The 19,619-nt window shown below is 34.2% G+C and overlaps 1 protein-coding gene across 1 annotated transcript in view; it reads right to left on the bottom strand.

Annotated features, from left to right (window-relative positions):
- The window catches only part of LOC145292849 (uncharacterized), a 73,825-nt gene extending 72,208 nt beyond the window's left edge, over positions 1–1,617 (bottom strand). The window contains exon 1 of the mRNA XM_080138898.1: positions 1,447–1,617. Within this exon, the coding sequence (XP_079995024.1) occupies positions 1,447–1,617 (171 nt within the window). The remainder of the gene's footprint in view (positions 1–1,446) is intronic.
- Positions 1,618–19,619: the final 18,002 nt, after the last annotated feature.

Below are 19,619 nucleotides of genomic sequence, written 5' to 3' on the forward strand. Positions count from 1 at the left end.
GTGGGGTCTCCATACGCGCCTGATCCACAAAGTATGGAAATAAAAAAAATTGAAATTAAAAGAAAACGTTTACAAGTGTTTTTGATATAGATGTACATAATAATACTTTGATAAGTATGTTTTAACTTAAATAGGGATGGTATAATAAAATTGTGGGGTCTGCGTTCGCGCCTGGCCTCTATAGAATAGAAATAGGCACAAACTTTAATAAAGACTTTTCATATCTATCTGCGTAAGTATACTTTGATAATTATGTTTCAGTTTGAAGAAATATGGTATAATAAAATTATGTGGTGTTCGTTCGCGCCATAGAATGGAAATATGTCACAAAGTTTAACAAGGTTGGTTAATATCGATCCACAGAATATTGTGATAAGTGTTTCAGTGTGAACAGGTATGGTATAATAAATTATAGGGTTTATCTATTTTATTTTTTCTTTCATCATATTTTGCTTTGGTTTTGATACCCCCGAATTCGAAGTTATCTCTTTACAACCCTTCCTTTTCATAACCTATCATACTTTCATAAATCAGAGTCCATTTTCTGTAGGCTGTTTTTGAACCCGGTCAACGACGAGTACTTTTGCTAGTATATATATATATATATATATATATATATATATATATATATATATATATATATATATATATATATGTCTGTATATTGGGGCGATTAATCGGAATCGGTATCGGGAATCGAAAAAATTGGAATATTTTAGAATATCTAAAAAAAATATCAGAATCGGAAAAAATTTCTGATGCCAAAAACGATTCTTTTAATTGTCTTTGATATTTAATTTTGTTTAAAAGAAAAATCATTCATTCCTAACAATTATGATAAAATAATAAAAATTTATTGATTTTAAAACACCAGTAAAACTAAAATCGATCGATCACCCCCCCACACACACACACATAAGTGTATTCTTTCGTTAAAAAGATTATGCACATTAAACATGCGTTTGCACAGTAATCGGAGGAAAATAACAACTCTAGAGCTAAATATTTAGAGATTTATAAAGAATCGGAATCGATAATTGTTTCGGAATCGGGAAAATATTGGAATCGTCTTTGTATGCGCTGGTTGCATTCAAGTTATATAAATATATATTTAAGTTTTGACCTCACTATTATATATTAGGTTCAATATAATAATTGATAGAGAAATGTATCTATAACATTAAATACGTAATATGCATGAATTAAAATATATTTAAGCGTATTTTACGACCAGACAACGGCCAGCTAGTATTTTAATAAATTCTAGTTAAGTACTTTAGTGCATTGCTAATAACATAGCGCAATACTAACGTGTTTAGTTATAATACTGTTGAAGTTTTCAGTTTCAATGCTATTTAGTCAAATGAATGTATTTGAAAAATACCTACAAACAGACTGACATTCGTCAAAAACACAAATTTTTTTTTTTTTTTTTTAATGACTTACTTTGACGCCGCCACAGAATAACTGATTATCTTCATAATTTGCAGGTGTCGGGTATCCCAATCTCCACATCGTAGAACGCGAAACTGGATCGACTAATTTGCCGTGACCTCCGATTAAATCAAAACAGTAGATCCACATAATGACAAGAACCAGGTGAAAGAAACGCGCCATTTTTTCTTTTTTTTTTTTTTTTTCTCTCACTTCTTTACCTTTTGGAGAAGAGCTGTCAACGTTTATCGCCTTGTTTAATCTTTTTCTTTTTTAATATATTTTCTGGGTCGTTTTTGTTTACGTACGCCGAGTGAGAGAAAGATGAAAAATCCGGTTTTTAATTTAACTGAAGCCGGTGTTTGAAGATTGCGCAGTCGCGGATCATCCAAGTCTGCGTGTGATTTTCTTTTCTTTTTTTCACTTTTTTTCTGTGGCCGCAAAAACGTGTGTTAAGTCGTAAGGAAAAGGATTTAAAAATGACTAAATCCACTTATGTCGGTTACTTAATTTTTGCGATTTTTTTTTTTTTTAGTTTTGTTTTTTTTATATATTTTACACTTATTAACATTGCGTGGACTTGGCCTTTTAGATAGGAACAACGTGTAGTATCTGTTCTGGTAATATGCTTCACATTTTCTGTCCTCGATCAGTGGAGGAGAAATCCTTCATGACTGAGACAGAAATCTTTCATGACTGAGACAATTTTTATTTTGTTCTTATCCAGAGGGCCTTTTTTGGGGGAGCTGGATTTCCCCCAAATTAAAAATGAACCTTGTGTCTCACTATGCCTTTGTGGGGAGGTAAGTAAATCTCTCACTCTTTAATAGGGTCCAAAAAAAGTCTTCAATCTAATAGATCCCGCATGTCTCATCGCCGCAAGGTTGCATCACTGTGCCTGTTTTACAAGTATTTTAATGGAAAATGCTCGAATGAACTCGTTGCATTTTTACCCCTCGGCGTATATATCCCCGACAAACCCGCATAGCAACAAAATCACACCCCTTCACTGTTGAGGTCCCCAAATACCAGAAAAATTTCTACTCTAATAGTTTCTTCCCTCGAACAACTAGACTTTGGAATCCCTTCCTGCTACCTGTTTCCCTGACTTTACTGATATGCAGAAGTTTTAATGTAATGTAAACAAACATCTTGTTAATTTTTCACAGCCATGGTCCCAAACAGTTGCCCCCTTACATCCAAGTGGTGATATACATTGCTGGGGTGAATGTGAGAACAAAAGAATAACTCGGAACATCGTGTTTACGCTTTGAAATATTTGGTTTCTTTTTTGAAAAATATATAAAATAATTATTTTTATTAAAACTTATGCTATTCAATAGATTGAGTTTCTTTTTTTCCCTTTCTACTTTTTCTTTTCTTTTTCTTTTTTTTTATGTCGTCTATTTTTCTCTTTTTTTTTCTATTTCATGTTTATTTTTCTCTTATTCGTCTTCGTTCTTATCTCCTTTTCTTTATTTTTTTTCTTTTCCCTTTGTATTTCTTTTCTTCTTCACTTCGTTTCCATCCTTTTTTCTTAACTTTTTTATTTATTTTTTTTATCCGCATTTTTCTATACATTAAGACAAGAGAGAGAGGAATGAGATGGGAAAGCTGATAGAGTGACGGTGCATAGGGAAGGGTAAACCATTTGATTATGTCAGTTTTTCTTTCTTTTTCTTGCCTTCTCTTTAAACTATATATTGGTCCCAATACAAAAGAGGTATTGGACCTAGTAATTCATCTCGTTCGTCCGTTCGTTTGTTCGTTTGTTCGTACTTTTCTCAATAACCATGCCTTGGATTTTTTTTTAATTTTGCACAAGCATTAATCATGGTGAAAGTAAATTTTTGCCAGAACAGATATTCTGGGATAATTCTGGTTGTTCCTCTAGAACGCATTATAGAGGCAAAATTGCCCCCAAATCGTGTGTCTGTTCATTTGTTTGAACGTTTCACGTATTGGATTTCCTTCTTTTTTTATTTTTGAAATTTTGCACAAACATTAGTAAAAATGAAAGTACATTTTTGTCAGAACAGATTTTCAGGGATAACTACCTTGCCCCCCCCCTAGAGGGGCATTATGGGGGTAAATTTTTATTCCAAATCATACTATGTCCGTTTGTTCACAAATTCCTCAATAAACACACCTTGGAATTTTTTTTTAATTTTCCACAAACATTCGTTGTGGTGACAGTAAATTTTATCCAGGTTGGACTTTTCGGCATAACTATGTGTTGTAGACCCGTGTTATGGGGTTACAAATGAAAGAAACCACAAGTAGTGTAAAGTGTATAAAATATATGTATTTATCATAAAGAATACAGGAGTCACTAAAGTGGTATGAGAGAAATATGTTAGTAGCATGCGGTTAAACATGGTATGAATGTCTCCATTGAGTCTCTGAAACCAGTGGTGTTCATAGGACTCGTTAATTCCAGTTAGTACTCAAATGGGGGTGATTTGTACCCCCACAACACTCCCCTCCCGAGTTTTTCATTCCCCTGGGATAATCGTATAGTTCTTTTTCCTGGGGTTGATCTCTATCGGGTCGGTCATTTCCCTTTACCTGAAGGACCGGCGTTGTCTGGCTGCTTATGGTGTTACCAAGTCGAACGTGTCATATATTTGGTCCATTACCTCTTCTTGTTCAGCAGGCTGTTGTCTTTCGTCATCAGTTATACGTTTCCGAATGTGGTTTAAATGTTTCTTGTGCGTAAATCTTGGACCTTCGATAATGTAGACCATCCGCCTGATCCTTTTCTGGACCTTTCCTAGTTCCCACATCGTGATATTATTTTTGTGTCCCTGGAAAAATACATTTTCACCAGGTAAATACTTCTTTTTATGAACTATAGTATTTGGCGGTTTCACCTGTTTTGCTAAAAGTTTCTCGAAGACCGGCCTAATTTTCCTCGCGAACATTAACTCTGCCGGCGACACCTTCGATGGAGTCCTTTCATTTAGCATAATTCGGTAAACTTGTAAAAACTGTTGTAATGTCTTTCCTGAGGGCGTTCCTTTAGCCTTCTTCAGGGCTCTTTTGAACGTGTCTACAAACCTCTCTGCCTGACCGTTCGATCGGAGACGATAGGTTGGTGTCGTTATGTGGTTAACCTGGAAATTCTCGCAGAAGCTTTTAAAATCTGCTGAAGTGAATTGTATGCCATTGTTTGACACTAGACAATCAACCACACCAAACCTTGCGAACAATTCGTGAAGAGCAATGATAGTAAAATCCGTCGTTGGACTTTTATATCGAAATACCTCAAGCCATTTTGAAAAACTGTTTACCACTATTAAATGATAGTTTCCATCCAGTGGGCCTGCGTAATCTACGTGTATCCTTTGCCATGGGTGGTCCGCTTTAGGCCATGGGCTAAATTGTATCGGGGGCGCTTTTGCAGCCAATGCGCATCCCTTACGCGACTTTACCGTGCCTTTTATATCAGTGTCCATACTTTTCCAGTAAACGTAAGACCTCATGAGGCTCTTCATTCACGTAGCCCCAGAGTGTCCCGCATGAAAATCCTTTAGAATTTTCTTTTGTAGTGTAGCTGGGATTACTACTCTTTTTGTTTTGTAGTGTAGCTGGGATTACTACTCTTTCTCGGTACAACAGTGCCTCATTGCATATATAATAAGCTTCCGCCGCCGATTCATCCGGTTTCATTTTTTTGTTTTTTCGTTTTTTTGATGAAACTATCTTCTTCAACGTCCCTTATTATATCTTCCAAAGTCACTGGTAGTATTTTTGTATAGTCTTTTTCACTTTGTAGTGACGCTATTACTGTGTCTTACAGCGATTCCCTTGATTTCGGGATTAGTCACGACAATCCATCTGCGTGACTTAACTTCACAGATGTAAGAAATTCCATACTGAAATCGTAATTCAGTAGAATGGTTCCCCATCTTTGCAGTCTGTTGACTGTATAAGTTAGCAGACCTTTTTTTAGCGTCAAAGATGGTTATAAGCGGCTTATGGTCAGTTTGCAATTTAAACTTATGACCGTGTAAAAATCGGTGGAATTTTGTAACACCGAATATGATCCCCAATTGTTTCTTTTCGATTTGGGAATAATTCTTCTCGGCAGGAAGTAAAGTTATTGCCGCATGGGCGATCGGCTTAGTGGACCCATCCGGCATCTTATGTAGAATGTACGCCGCAATCCCATAAGAACTTGTGTCAGTTGCGACAATAATCTCTTGTTCCGGATTCAAAGGTTTCGCTTTTCTTTATATCAGTTTCTTATTTTCATTTCTTTGCGTTATTCTCGCTACTTCTCTGTCTTCTATTTTTCTTTTCATTACTTTCGTTTATTTTTTATTTTTGTTTTTTCTTTAATACGAGTGTCGTTGCAAAGATAAAACCTATATTTTAACTCAAAGCGTTGAAGAGCTATGAAAATGAAAGTGAAACCATTACAATGAGCGAATGTTTATGCTCCAAAATGTATTTTTCTAGAGTCACAACCATTCTCAATGTAGTGGTTGTTTTCTTAGCGTCTCATGCCGTTAACATCTACAACAGAGACATGAAACCTTCAAGTCATGGATGCGTACGTTCAGTCATTAAAACAATGCAAGTTGCAATCCAATCTGATGTATTCGAGCGCAATAAAAATAGGAGGCATTACTTTTGGAACACCACTTGTACTTCTTTGTTTTCTTTATTTCTTTTTCCTTTTTTCCTTCTCTCTCTCTCTCTCTCTCTCTCTCTTTCACGTTCTTTGTTCTGTTTTTGTGCTACGTTCCTTTTCTCTTTTTCATTCTTTCTCGCTCTCTCTCTTTCTCTCTCTCTCTCTCTCTCTCTCTCTCTCTATATATATATATATATATATATATAGGATGATTGCTACATCTTGACAGAAGTTTGTCATCTCTTGCTTAAGTGTTATTGCGTCCGTGTAGATGAAGATGACTCTTCAATCCAGCTTTAGTCCTACATGAAAGTTCCAAAATATCTAGTAAGTCAATTAATTTTCATGCAATCGCTGAATCAATTTGCTTTCATATATTCACAATAGTCTTTATGTTGTTTTAGGGATCATTAGTCATTTACAATGGAATACAGTTTCAGGAAGTACAAACAAAACAGTTTATTAAATCATGGCTCCCCAGCAGTGTTAATCAAACACTACCTTTCTTAAACAAAAAAACCAAAATGTTCTGTATATTGTATCTATTTTTTATGTGTTTTTTTTTCTTTTTGCTTCATATTAATTAGGGTAACATATACCTGTTGTCAAGGCTAGCGTCTTGATAGCCTTGACCACCATTAATTAGCAGTAGAACTTAATTAAATTTAAAAGCCGATTAATGCCACATAGGAGGGCATATATAGTAAACATCCAGAGAGCATGCAACAACCAGAATTTGGAATGTTGCATTTGCGCTAACGTTAATCGCTTTTTCTTAATTCCCTAACGAAGGCTCAACTTTAAATACTTAAAGAAGTTTTATAACTATGCGTTTTAATAAAAATTAACAATTATTTTATAACTATGCGTTTTAATAAAAATTAACAATTATTTTATACTTACAGACGCTATTGTTGCTTGCTTACGCAATCACCAGTGTAGGCAATGAAAATTAATGCTGGTCAGGACATTCGATCCCAGTCATGAAGTCACTCTTCTATATATATATATATATATATATATAGAGAGAGAGAGAGAGAGTGAGTGAGAGAGAGAGTTGTGCGTGTGTATGTGTGTGTAGATCATCATATAATGATTAGATCATTCTAACAGACATTAAAACATTTTAAAAATAAATGTTTAAATTCAACAGCATTTCTTGCGGTTAACGGTAGCCGAATGAATTAGATCCCTGTTAATGAAACCAGGGATAGCTTCTGTCGCCGGGTTCGAGTCCATTGACAGGTGTTAACCGTGACATCCTGCAGCGATAATTCTTGAAAGGATGAAACATTAGTGTCTATAGGTATTAAATAATTATTATAGTAAATAACTATATATATATATATATACATATTATTATAGTAAATAACTATATATATATATATACATATATATAATTATATGTGTATATACATTTAATTATATATATATATAATACAGTCATATATATATATATATATATATATATATATATATATATATATTCGGGCAAACATTATTAAAAACAACAGAGATACCTTGCTTAATGATTCTTTTTTTCATTGTTTCGATCTTTCGTAAGATTTTTTTAACTTCAAGATGGAAGGTATTTACAAATGTTCCATGGTTCACACGAGCACTTTCGATTCGTTCTTGAATCATCATCAGTTGGAGATAAAATATTAAAAATAGAAGTGAAATATATAGTTACGAATCATAAAAAGAGTCAATGAAACATCGATTAAAATATGCATTTACAAGTGATAAAAAAACTCGATTAAAAGGCAATGTTAGTAAAACCAGTCGTATACTGGTTATGCTAAACATTTCAGCACATTATTGCTACTTTTCAAATTATATATATATATATATATATATATATATATATATAGATAGATAGATAGATAGATAGAGAGAGAGAGAGAGAGAGAGATAGATAGATAGATAGATAGATAGATAGATAGATAGATAGAATGGAGTGAGAGATGGGTTTTTTTTACGTGGAGTTCACCACTTATCAAGGCCCAATGACCACTCGGGGATAAGGGTTATTGTGTGTACAGTAATCAATGGGATAGTGTAGCAATAGTATTGGAGAATTTGTAGCCGGGTTTGAAGCTCCCGACTGGATGTAATCGTGACACCCTGCACTGATGATTCCCAGAATGATTAAACACTAGTGTCTGTATTTAAAAAATATTATAGCAATAATTATATATATGTGTGTGTGTGTGTGTGTGTGTGTGTGTGTGTGTGTGTGTGTGTGTGTGTACTTCTCTTGTTTTCACTTTCTTTTTTTTTTCCTTTTTTCCGTTTTTTTAAGTCTTTTCTTTATTGCTTTGTTGTTTTTCTTTCTTTTCTATCCCAGTCCAACAAACAATATATTCACTCCTTATCTGCGTCTGACAAAATCACATCCAAACGTCAACCATAAATAGAGGACAAAGGAGAAACATAGAGAAATAGAGGAGTTTTAGTAAGAACAGAACCCGCCACTTTATTTATATGATTTCCTGATGTTTGTATAACAAAACAAAGACGACGAGCAAACAACTACAGCAAAGGAAATCCGCCCATACTAAATAAACAGACCTACTTTTATTTTAATGCAACAGAAAATCCGTTGCCACTCAGATCAGTTTTTCAATCATGAGACATTATTCTAAAACGGAAATTCTCCGTTAGTCACATAAGTGTTTTTTTTTTGGGGGGGGGTGATAGAAATAGTGTACTAAATTTTGTATTTTATTGTTGGACGATCCCAAAATTGTTCATGTTGTAAATTTCTATTTACTATTTAAAAAAAAAAAAAAAAAAAAAAAAAAAAACATTATACACAAAAGGGAGGCTGGAGGGGTGCTGGCTTTTCAACTAGTCTGTGCATTTCTTCCTATCAAATAATGTTCATACGTTTACCCTAATTATAAAGATTCGATTAGTTATTGCTATTTTCAATATAATAGATTTGCAGTAGATTAATTTGTTATATTGTACCTATTTACAATGCCTCCCCACGGGACAGAGTTAGACACCAGGGTCGTTTTTTAACGTGGAGAAAAGTTACAAAAATAAAAAATGTCTCAGTCATGAAGGATTTCTCCTCCACTGAAAGAGAATGAGAAATGGAAGTGGCGCATCTGAAGAACAGATACTTTGTAAAACAATATACAAATTATATGAATAAAGCTAACGATAATTGTGGCAAATTTGTTGATTCACTCCCTTAGCTAAATCGCATGCGCAAGGAGAATTTACTATAAAACAGACACGAGAGGAAAACTAATGCACACATATCTAAGGCAATGACTGAAGCCTTAGAGGAATACCTCTGTGGTGAAATGGGGGCGTAAATGGATGACAACATTTAATAATGCCAGGACCAAGTTTTTGTCCTTTAACAATTACAAAAAAAAAAACTTCTCAACCACTGATAACATGTTTGCCATACGCTATCTTAAAGATCCTCGTTCAAAATTCTCGGCTTAACATTGACGAGCAACATGAATCGCAACAAATACATTGAGGACATTACTATTGTGAGGGAGGTCGGTTTTATCTACCGAACTAGAAAATTGCTCACGTGTCAGATTATCCTATACTTCTACAGGCCACCATTCAGATATGCTTGGAGTATTGCTGCCACATCTGGACTGGTGCATCTGCCGCTAGTCTCTTTGACAGTGTCCAAAATAGTCTCTCATCTAATAGTTCTTGCACTATCAACCAACATCTAACCTCTGCTCATCACTAAAATGTTGCGTCCCTGCGCCTGTTTTCCAAGTATTTTAATAGACTGTGCTCTGACGAACTCAAGGTACCTGTACCCCCTCGAAGTAAATAACGATGATTAACCTGACAAACAGCAAAATCGCACCCCAACATAGTAAAGCTCCTTAGATGCCTGAAAACCTTTTATTCTAATACCTTCTTCCCCCCCCCCGCGAACTGCTAGACATTATAATTCCCTTCCAAGTTCCTTCTTCCCTACATGGTATTGACATACAGTTCAAGTGTAAATAGATATCTTGCTACTCAATTCACTTAATAATACCCTCGTTTACGTAAAACAAATGCGAAAAAAGTAAAAACCAAATATTTTCGAATTTAGAGTTAGAGATAAATTTGGTATATAAATTTCTCATCATCCTTTCTTTTCCAATTAAACTTTTTAGAGATCTTAACAAAAAGTGTTAACAGTAACCCTAAGTCTGAATAGCAAAGTCGAACTAATATGCGTAATCGCTTAAAAGTGAAATCACTCCCGCAAAATAAGCACAACTTTTTTATTCATGAGAAAAAATACTAGAGATTAGAAAACCGCTCTAAATTGCTTGAGACTCCATTTCTGAGACTCTAAAAGTCTCGGAAATGGAAACTCATTGTACGTTAAATTTCTCACACCGTCAATATCGGCAAGAGAGAGATGAAATTTTCAGATCATAAATGATCCATTGATCTAATATTTATATTTAACGATACACCGACAAGAGAGATAATAAAATCTTAGCAAATCATTTCATTTTTGAAAAACTGATTAAAATCGGGAGGTATAGCTTAGTTGTATAACATTCAACTACAGATCGAATGATCCCCTGTTCAAGCCCGGGCGTACCACCTCATTTTATTTTAAGTTTTCCTTATTAATACATTCAATTTACGATTTAAGAAGCGGTACCATTTAAAAACGCTGCAAATCAATTCTTTATTTGCATATTTTAAAACTAAATATTAGTCAGAAGTAACTTTTCCAGGACATTTATCGTCAAGCCCAAATATCAGCTGACGCGATATTGTAAACAAACACAGACGAAATTTGTATGAACGACATTATCATTATTATTTTTTTAATTTGTTTTGCGAATTGGTCCACCTGGCTAATTATTCCTCGTTATAGATAGTAATGAATAGAGGATTGATTCTATCATAATTTATACGCAATCTGAATTAATTGATATCATGTGTAAACATATTGTACGACAGGGGATGCCGGGTTGCCATCTGTATAATTATATAACTATTTTCTGTGCTTAAAATCATTTATTTAACGGCTTGTTTGATTGATTTTTGATAAATATTAAGTACATACAGAAAAAGGTTAGAGTACTATGTCATTATATTATCATATTAATGTTAAACAAGATAACATGTCTATCTAAATAATGATTGTCTTTCAGGTTGGTTGGTTGGTTGGTTGTTTTTGTTTTACGGCATATCAACCCTTTTCAGGTTATTTAATGCCGAATCCAAATATTTTGAAGAAAAAAATTTAATAGAATATATTTGTTGTTTTCAAGTCGGTTTCTATTTAACCCATAGTTAGGACCCTAACAGGTACTACCACTCCGAGTCAGAGTTTACTTGGGAGCAATAGCAATTAAAGGGTGGCTCCACACTCCCCAAAGGCCGCAAGCTGGGGCGTCACCACTGGATATACTTTAAGGTCATATCCAGGACCTGCTTTTCAGGATTTCATTATAGTATGTTATAGTAAATTCACTTATCTACTACTATATATATATGTATTTTTTTAACAAAGGAGTTACCATGTATCAAGGACCAGAGGCCACTCGAGGATAAGGTACAGTCAATGGGATAATATCATAGTAATCGTTAGTCGTGTAAATTTGGAAAATTGGATTACTTAAAGGAAACTGTTCATCAAGAACTTGTTTACTTGAAGACGACCATATTGTAGTCAGGTGTGCAGTTCTAAGAATAACCCTTGTTCATGGAACCTACGTTTAGGTTTAGGCACAGATAAAGAGTGGGTGGAATTACTGTTAGTGGTTTCAGCTGGAGGAGTGTTTCTAGTGAATAGTGAATGTTTACCGAAGTGGGGGGCATATATTGGAGCTCAGACGAGCACTTGCCATGAAAATAATGATAAAGCAGAGACAGGTTCGCAACGTCTCTTCTGTGAGAAAGAGGTTGTATGGAAGAGAAAAGGGCATCCTCTACGAGGCTACGAAGTCTATTTGGAACTCTGTCAAGGCCGGATAATCCTTTCTAGCAGCGTCTGCCCAGATGTGGTAACATTACTCCATCCTTAAACGTGACTGGCTCTTATATAGGTAGAGCGTTAAATCAGCAGTGAGATATCTACTGGATCAATAGAAGGATCCCTACCATTTCTCCAGCGACCTTGGCAACGGATTGGATGCATATGTTCCATTTTAGATCAGGAGTGAAAGTCAAGCCCAGAAGCTTGTCAAAACGAGACGAGAGCCATTCATTTTAATTGATGCCAAATGAGGACCCGAGCGTTGATGATGTAAAGATAGAAGCTTGGTTTTAGATGCACTGAAAATAACTAGCCACCTTTTCCCCTATTAATACATAGGGTTCTAGTCTTTTTTCTATATGTAATTAAAAGTTTATTCAAGGTGTGTGAAATGTCTACAGCTAATCTTCACTTCATCTTTTTTGTGTAATTATACTTTTTCCAAATCACTTGATGCTAATTATAAAATTCGACTAATCTGAATCTTCAGTTTCAGTCTTGGTTTCTAGACGATTATTATCAGTATATAGTTGTGGTCCCGGCAAGATGGACTGTAATACAGAAATATTAATTGCTTGTGTAGATTACTAGCTGGGCGCCCGGCATTACCTGGCCGTACAATACGCTTAAACATGATATTTTAATTCATGCAGATTGCGTAGGTATTATTATAGAATCAATCCTCTATTAATTATTATATATTACAAGGAATAATTTGCCCGGGGGACTAATTCGTAAAAAAAAGTTTTAAATAATGATAATGTTTTCATAATAATGATAATAATGATAATGTTTTCATCCAATTCCGTCTGTGTTTGTTTACAATATCACGTCAACTGATATTCGGGCTTAACTATGAATGCCCTGGAAAAGTCACGTCTGATTAATGTTTAGTTTTAAAATATGCAAACGAACAAAGTATGTTTTAAGAAAAAAAAAATGTGTTTTGAGTTCTTAGCATGATGCATGCATTTTTTCGAATAGAAGAGACATTGCGAGCATGTCTCTGCTCTATCGCTATTTTCATGGGAAGTGCTCATTTGAGCTCCAATCTATGGCCCTCCCCTTGTCAAACTTTCACGAACAACATTGATCTAGCTGAAACCATTACCAATAATTATCTCCACTCTTTATCTGTGCCTAACCATAAATGTAGATTCCATGACCAAAGCTCTTTCTTGGAACTGCACGCCTGTGGAACTCTGTTCTGTTTTTCTGCTTTCCAGCTGACTACAATATGCTCGTCTTCAAGTTCAACCTAAACAAATTCTTAATGAACTATCCCCTTAGGTAATCCAATTTACCAAATTTCTACTACTAACGATTACTATGCTATTGTCCCAATGGACCACCGTACGCTCAGTAACCCTTATCCTGGAGTGGCTTCCGGGCCTTTATAAGTGCTTACTCCTTTGTAAAAAAAAAATGATCCGCGGCTATTTTAATGGTACCTCTTTTATCGTAAGAAAAAATAAAATAAAATGGTGAGGAAAAGGGGATCATTCGCTCCACTACTAAGCTATATCTCCAAATTATACTCTGTCTGTTTTTGTTTAAGAAGAAATGATTTACTAAGATTTTATTGTCTCGCTTGCCGGTGTAACGTAAAATATTCTCCGTTAAGAATTTTGTTTAAACGAGAGAAAAGCTATTTTAAGATCGGATGTTTTCGATTTTCGATACTTATCAGATGAATTTCTGTATAAAACATATCTAAGAACACTGCCAGGCATATAAATTAGCTTTGTGTGAAACTTGCAAAAGATAAGCTCAGCCTTTTCGGAACCTATAAGGAAGGAATTCACACATACACAAATGACTTTTATATAATAGTAGAGATTTTAAATAAGACACGACATAATTACGTTGACACGCCAGTTTTAGTCAGATCAGCGAAGTTAAGCAACAATAACCTGGCTAGTACCAGAGTGGTGATAATTTGGGGATACTAGGTACTGTATGTGCCCTCCGCGTATATTGGTATTGGTTTCAGTTGTCTTGAACCTCTACTTGTCACTAGAATTTAAAAGGAAAATGCCAAGAGATGTATTGTTGGAGATTGCGCAACCCTTACCATAAAAATTTCCTTTGCAATCGGTAATCATATTCTGTCAAGACTGAACGAAAACACTTATCTCAGATCGAATAAAATTAATTCACCATGCAAAAGAGTTATCACCACTTTTATGCTAATTTACATATATTAAAATCAAGATAGAATGATTCGTAAAATTACGTCTAGAATTCTTAATCCAATGCAGATCAAAATCCATTAGAGCAATTTGATTCAGGAAATCTCTGAAATAAAAATATAAGCTAAAATAGTCTGAAGAATATATTGAAATCAAATCTTTCTAAACAAGTGTCTAATTACGTATGGATCAAATTCAATGAACGTTTGAAATATTTGAATTTAGAAATGGTAGTAAATGCCAAAATCAATTTTCACGAGGGAAAAGAAACGGAAATTTTAGGAATATTTGGAGAATATCTATTAATTTATGTCTAATATTGCTATTTATTTGTTTCCCAGGACAGCAAGATGTGACAAAAGGTAATTTGTAATGTGGATGAATATCAACTCCCCAATAAAGGGTACTCTAGAAGTAGACACCAATTAAAATTGCCTCAGTATAGAAAAGTTTCACATACATTGACTAAGAACATATTAACTTGAGTGTAGTCTCAGAACAGATACTACACTCTGATCTTATCCCGTCACCTCAAACGTTCAAAAAAAGTCGGAGGTATCTGGATTTTCACGAAGGGGTTTTTATTTCCTTTGAATGAAAGTAGACAATACACGTGGCATTTTAGCCTTCGATGAAATGCTGCATCCCTCTGACTGTTTTACAAATATTTTAATGGTGCATGTCCCGACGAATTACAAACCCTTGTGCTCCCTTGACGTAAACATCCCCGACAAACCCAACAAGTAGCAAAATCCCATCCCTACACAATAGAGATCTCCAGACATATATATTACTCATCATATACTCGTTTTGCAGCCGTGTTTCAAAATTCAAAATGATCGGTTAATTAGTTTAGGGTTGATTGCTATAGATACAAATTTATAATAATTTACACATAATTTTTCAAGTGGATATATATAGCAACAATTGTATTTATGTGTGTTATCAATTTTGAAATAAAAATATCACATTTAAAGTCCAAAGCTGATATGATTAAAATTAGGTAACTGCAGACCTTATTTTAATTTACATTTTTTTACGTTTGCAAAGGTCATATGATGTAATTCAGTGAAGAGATAATTCGGAGAAGATATTGTTGTTTCAATGCTCTTTACTCGTTTTCAAGTATGATCACTTTTTGTGTGTCAATCGGCTTCTTTCTGTTCGCTATTTATACCACCTCTCTCTCTCTCTCTCTCTATCTATCTATCTATCTATCTCTCTATTTCTCTTACTCTCTTTCTCACACATACACAATTAATCTCTCTCTCACTCTCTCTGTTTCTCATTCTGTCTTTCTCTCTCACACACACACACTCAGTCTCTCTCTCACACACACACACACATACTCTCTCTCTCTCTCTCTCTATCTATCTATCTATCTATCTATTTCTCTTACTCTCTTTCTCACACATACACAATTAATCTCTCTCTCACTCTCTCTGTTTCTCATTCTGTCTTTCTCTCTCACACGCACACTCTCTTTCTCTCTCACTCTCTCTCACACACACACACATACTCTCTCTATCTATCTATCTATCTATCTCTCTATTTCTCTTACTCTCTTTCTCACACATACACAATTAATCTCTCTCGCACTCTCTCTGTTTCTCATTCTGTCTTTCTCTCTCACACACACACTCTCTTTCTCTCTCAGTCTCTCTTTCACACACACACACACACATACTCTCTCTCTCTCTCTCTCTCTCTCTCTCTCTCTCTCTCTCTCTCTCTCTTTGTTATGGAATAAGCTGATCGTCTTATTTAAGAAATAATGGACAATAAATCCAGTTACATCGATGTATCGATTTGTGGCAGTTATGGCCCCAGAATTATGACGTGTACTTCTGTAACATATTTTTGCTAATACACTTTTTTGTTATTTATACATTGTGTTTATTTCCATTACTAGCGATCTGAAAGGTTACAACATTTCCTTCTTTCTTTCCCTCTCCAATTACTGGTTAAATAGTATTATTGCTTGAAGTGATATTCCTTTTTATTTACATTGTAATTCATTTATACTTATCTTTTCTAGGGTTTTTTTTACTATCAATAAACAGAGAGATGCTGGCGGAAGCACGAGCGATAGACACTGTACGAAATAAGAGCCGGAGATAAAAAAATATATATATATATATGATAGGAGAGAGAGAGAGAGACAGAGAGACAGCGGGAGAGAGAGAGAGACTATTAAACATAATCTTCAGAAATTGATTGCTTAGTAAGTAAATTACAAATAACGGCTAATTAAAATAGAATTTATTTATTGGACCCTCGAGAAAAGGGGGGGGGCTGTAAATTAACCCTTGTCCGTTAGTCCATTCATTCGTTCGTTCGACTTTTCTCAATAACTACGCTTTGCAAATTTTTGAAATTTTTCACAAACGTTAAACATGATATGAGTAAAAAAGTTACAGAACGGATTTCCGAGAAAACTCCGGTTGCCCCCCCCCCACACTAGGGGTGCTTTTAGGGTTAAAATGGTTACAATTGACACTTTTGGGCTTATTAAAAAAAAAATGTAGGCCTTGGATTTTTCTAAAACTTTCTGAAAAAGTTGTAACTAACTGATTTCTATATAATTTTGTTTGTCCATACTTCGCGATAACTCTTGGATGTGCCCCAGGGACTCTTTTAGGGCTAATAAAAACACTCCATTTTTTGGGACTATTTTATCATATTTGTCCGAATTTTTCTGTGTACGTCTATTTAGCAGTTTTGCATGGTGCTGAACTCAAATTTAAATATGTTAAGGCCTTGGGGACTTTGGGGGCTAAGCGTGGTGGGCAAATAATGGACTTTGTCATTTCTTTTTTTGCATGGTGCAAAACTCAAATTTACAGATGTTAAGGCCTAAAACTGCACCGTTTGTTCAGTTCACCAGGATTTGACGTCCCCTGGGGACTTTTGGGGCTAAATGGGCAGGGGGGCATTTTTTTATGCTTCGTTCACTGTGCACTCACGGTGGACCATGCATGCTTCACTTGTTTATTTATTTATTTGCGGACTGTTATCTTTATCTTCATAGTTGTTTTTGTTTGACTATGTTTCAGCCAACTATTCCTCTGGCCTACTACAGGTGGTTGATTGAAACCGCTATCTTCAGACAATGTCCACCTGGAACTGTGGAGATTCAACCCCACTGCTCCACGGTGTTAAATCTCAACGGTTAAAGGTGAGTATTGTCTGAAGATAGCGGTTTCAATCCTACCCTAAACAATCTAAAGGAATAGTTCGCCTAAACATGGTGAACCAACTACAATCACGAAGATGAGGATAACCGAGTGCAATTAAAGAAATAAATTTACAAATTACTCATCTCAAGCGATTCAAATAGAAAACAAAAATAGACTTTTTTAGCAAACATATCTCAATACCTTAAGGAATATTTTAGGGCATCTTTTATGGGATTTAAATATTTAGTCTTATAGAAACAAATCTTGATTAACGCAACGTTAACATAATAATAATATATTAGGTTCTTCCTTAATTAAAATATATGATTTGCATAAATAAGTTATTTACTTTCTCTTCAGAAGGGTAGACACCTGGTCGGGTGGGAACTGGAAAAGCCAGCGCACTAAGAAAATGACACTCTAGCTTACAGAAATGCCTGAGCAGCCACGTCAGCATCCTATAATAGAACCACTCTGTGTGATTAGCAAGAAATTAACTTCTTCTCAAATTGTAAAGGTAAAATCTGAGAGCAGACATTTTCGAACAGCGTAGAACTATACATCAGCCCGATAGAATCAAGGCCGTGACCTACTTAGAAATGACCTCAACTCCACCGGACGCGTTGTCAAAAGTGTACCATCAAAATGCGTGCGACACAGAAAAAGAGCGAATAGAAAGAGAAAAGGGAGATAGATAGATAGATAGATAGATAGATAGATAGATAGATAGATGGATAGATAGATAGATGCGTGGAACCCGGCGAAACATTGTAATTGTTCTGTTTTGAATAACAATAATAAGGGCTGAGCAAGATTAAGCCGGCGCAGACCTGAAGGCATGTTTGCACAGTAATGACATTTGTTTCGCTTCGTCTATCTCACACACCCAAAATAGCACGGAAACTAAAGCCTGTCAACATAAATCTTTAAACTCGTCTTAAGGTTTAGGGATGAAGCTCATAACAAAAGAATACAAGTAAAAACTAGTAAAATTGAATTAATTCATCGTAATTTTTACTCCATATTGAACAGAAATGAGCAGAGTTTAAATAGTATATAAAGATTATTTATTTTAAACCCCATAAAACCGACAAAATTTTATTTGAATATCGCAAAATGACAAAACCTTTTAAAATGACAAAATATAACAATGACAGAATTTTTTTTTAAAAACAACCAAATTAAACATAAAAATATAGAAAAAAAATCAGAATAAATTTACATTACACTTTGTTAAAGTTTGGCTTCAAACATTAATCAAATGAATATATAACAGTAAATTGGCGTGAAATATTTTGAATATATATTCATAGGTGTGTATATCCAAAAGAAAACATATAACATTTAAGAAGACAACACCTAAAACAATTAACTTCATGTATCTATGAACGACCTTAAGTGACACATTTTCCTTGTTAATAATAATTTATTAATTTTCAATACCGTAACTTATAGCCCGAAAAGAAATAATATTTAAATTATTTCTATTAAATGGCGCTTTCTTCTAGGAAATATTAATTTTTAATTCCTAAAACTGAGTTTTTAACTAAATCCTTAAATTAACTTTAATGGAAACTTATTTTCAATTCAAAATATTTGAATGGAATTATGAACTAAAAGCCATTTTTTATTTAATAGTAACAGATTGAAAAATCAGCCGTGTTCAAAGAAATTTAATTAACTCTGCACTCATAATTGTTTCAGTTACTTAATTTAGAAATTATGTTTTGGTTCTAACAACAAAGAAACGAGGAATATAAGTTAAGCGACGATTTTTATTAGTGGGATGCCAAGATTAACAAATTGGTTTTCTATACAAAAAATTATTCACGTTGGATTTTTAAATATATTTTTATTTGCTCATTGACGAAAAATGATTTTTATTATTTTTTTTAATTAATAATAGTAAGGTTGTCTGTTTATTCACAAAAAGTTTTAAGTGTCAATTTTCCACATTTTTTCTCGGAATCAAAACAATTGAATCATAAAAAAAAAATTATTTCGAAAATATTTTGAAATTTAACAGGCGAAATTTGTAAAATGTAAATAATACATAATACAATTTATCTTCGTAAAACTTAAATAATTTTGATATATCTTCCAACTTCTTTTTTCCCCCGAAAAATCGATAAAAAATTTGTAAATCGACAACGGTGGTGATAAAAAATTAACAATGTTTTATTTCATCATTC

Source organism: Euprymna scolopes, chromosome 14 (genome assembly GCF_053919585.1).
Source record: "Euprymna scolopes isolate OS-2025 chromosome 14, ASM5391958v1, whole genome shotgun sequence".
Lineage (NCBI taxonomy): Eukaryota > Metazoa > Mollusca > Cephalopoda > Sepiida > Sepiolidae > Euprymna > Euprymna scolopes.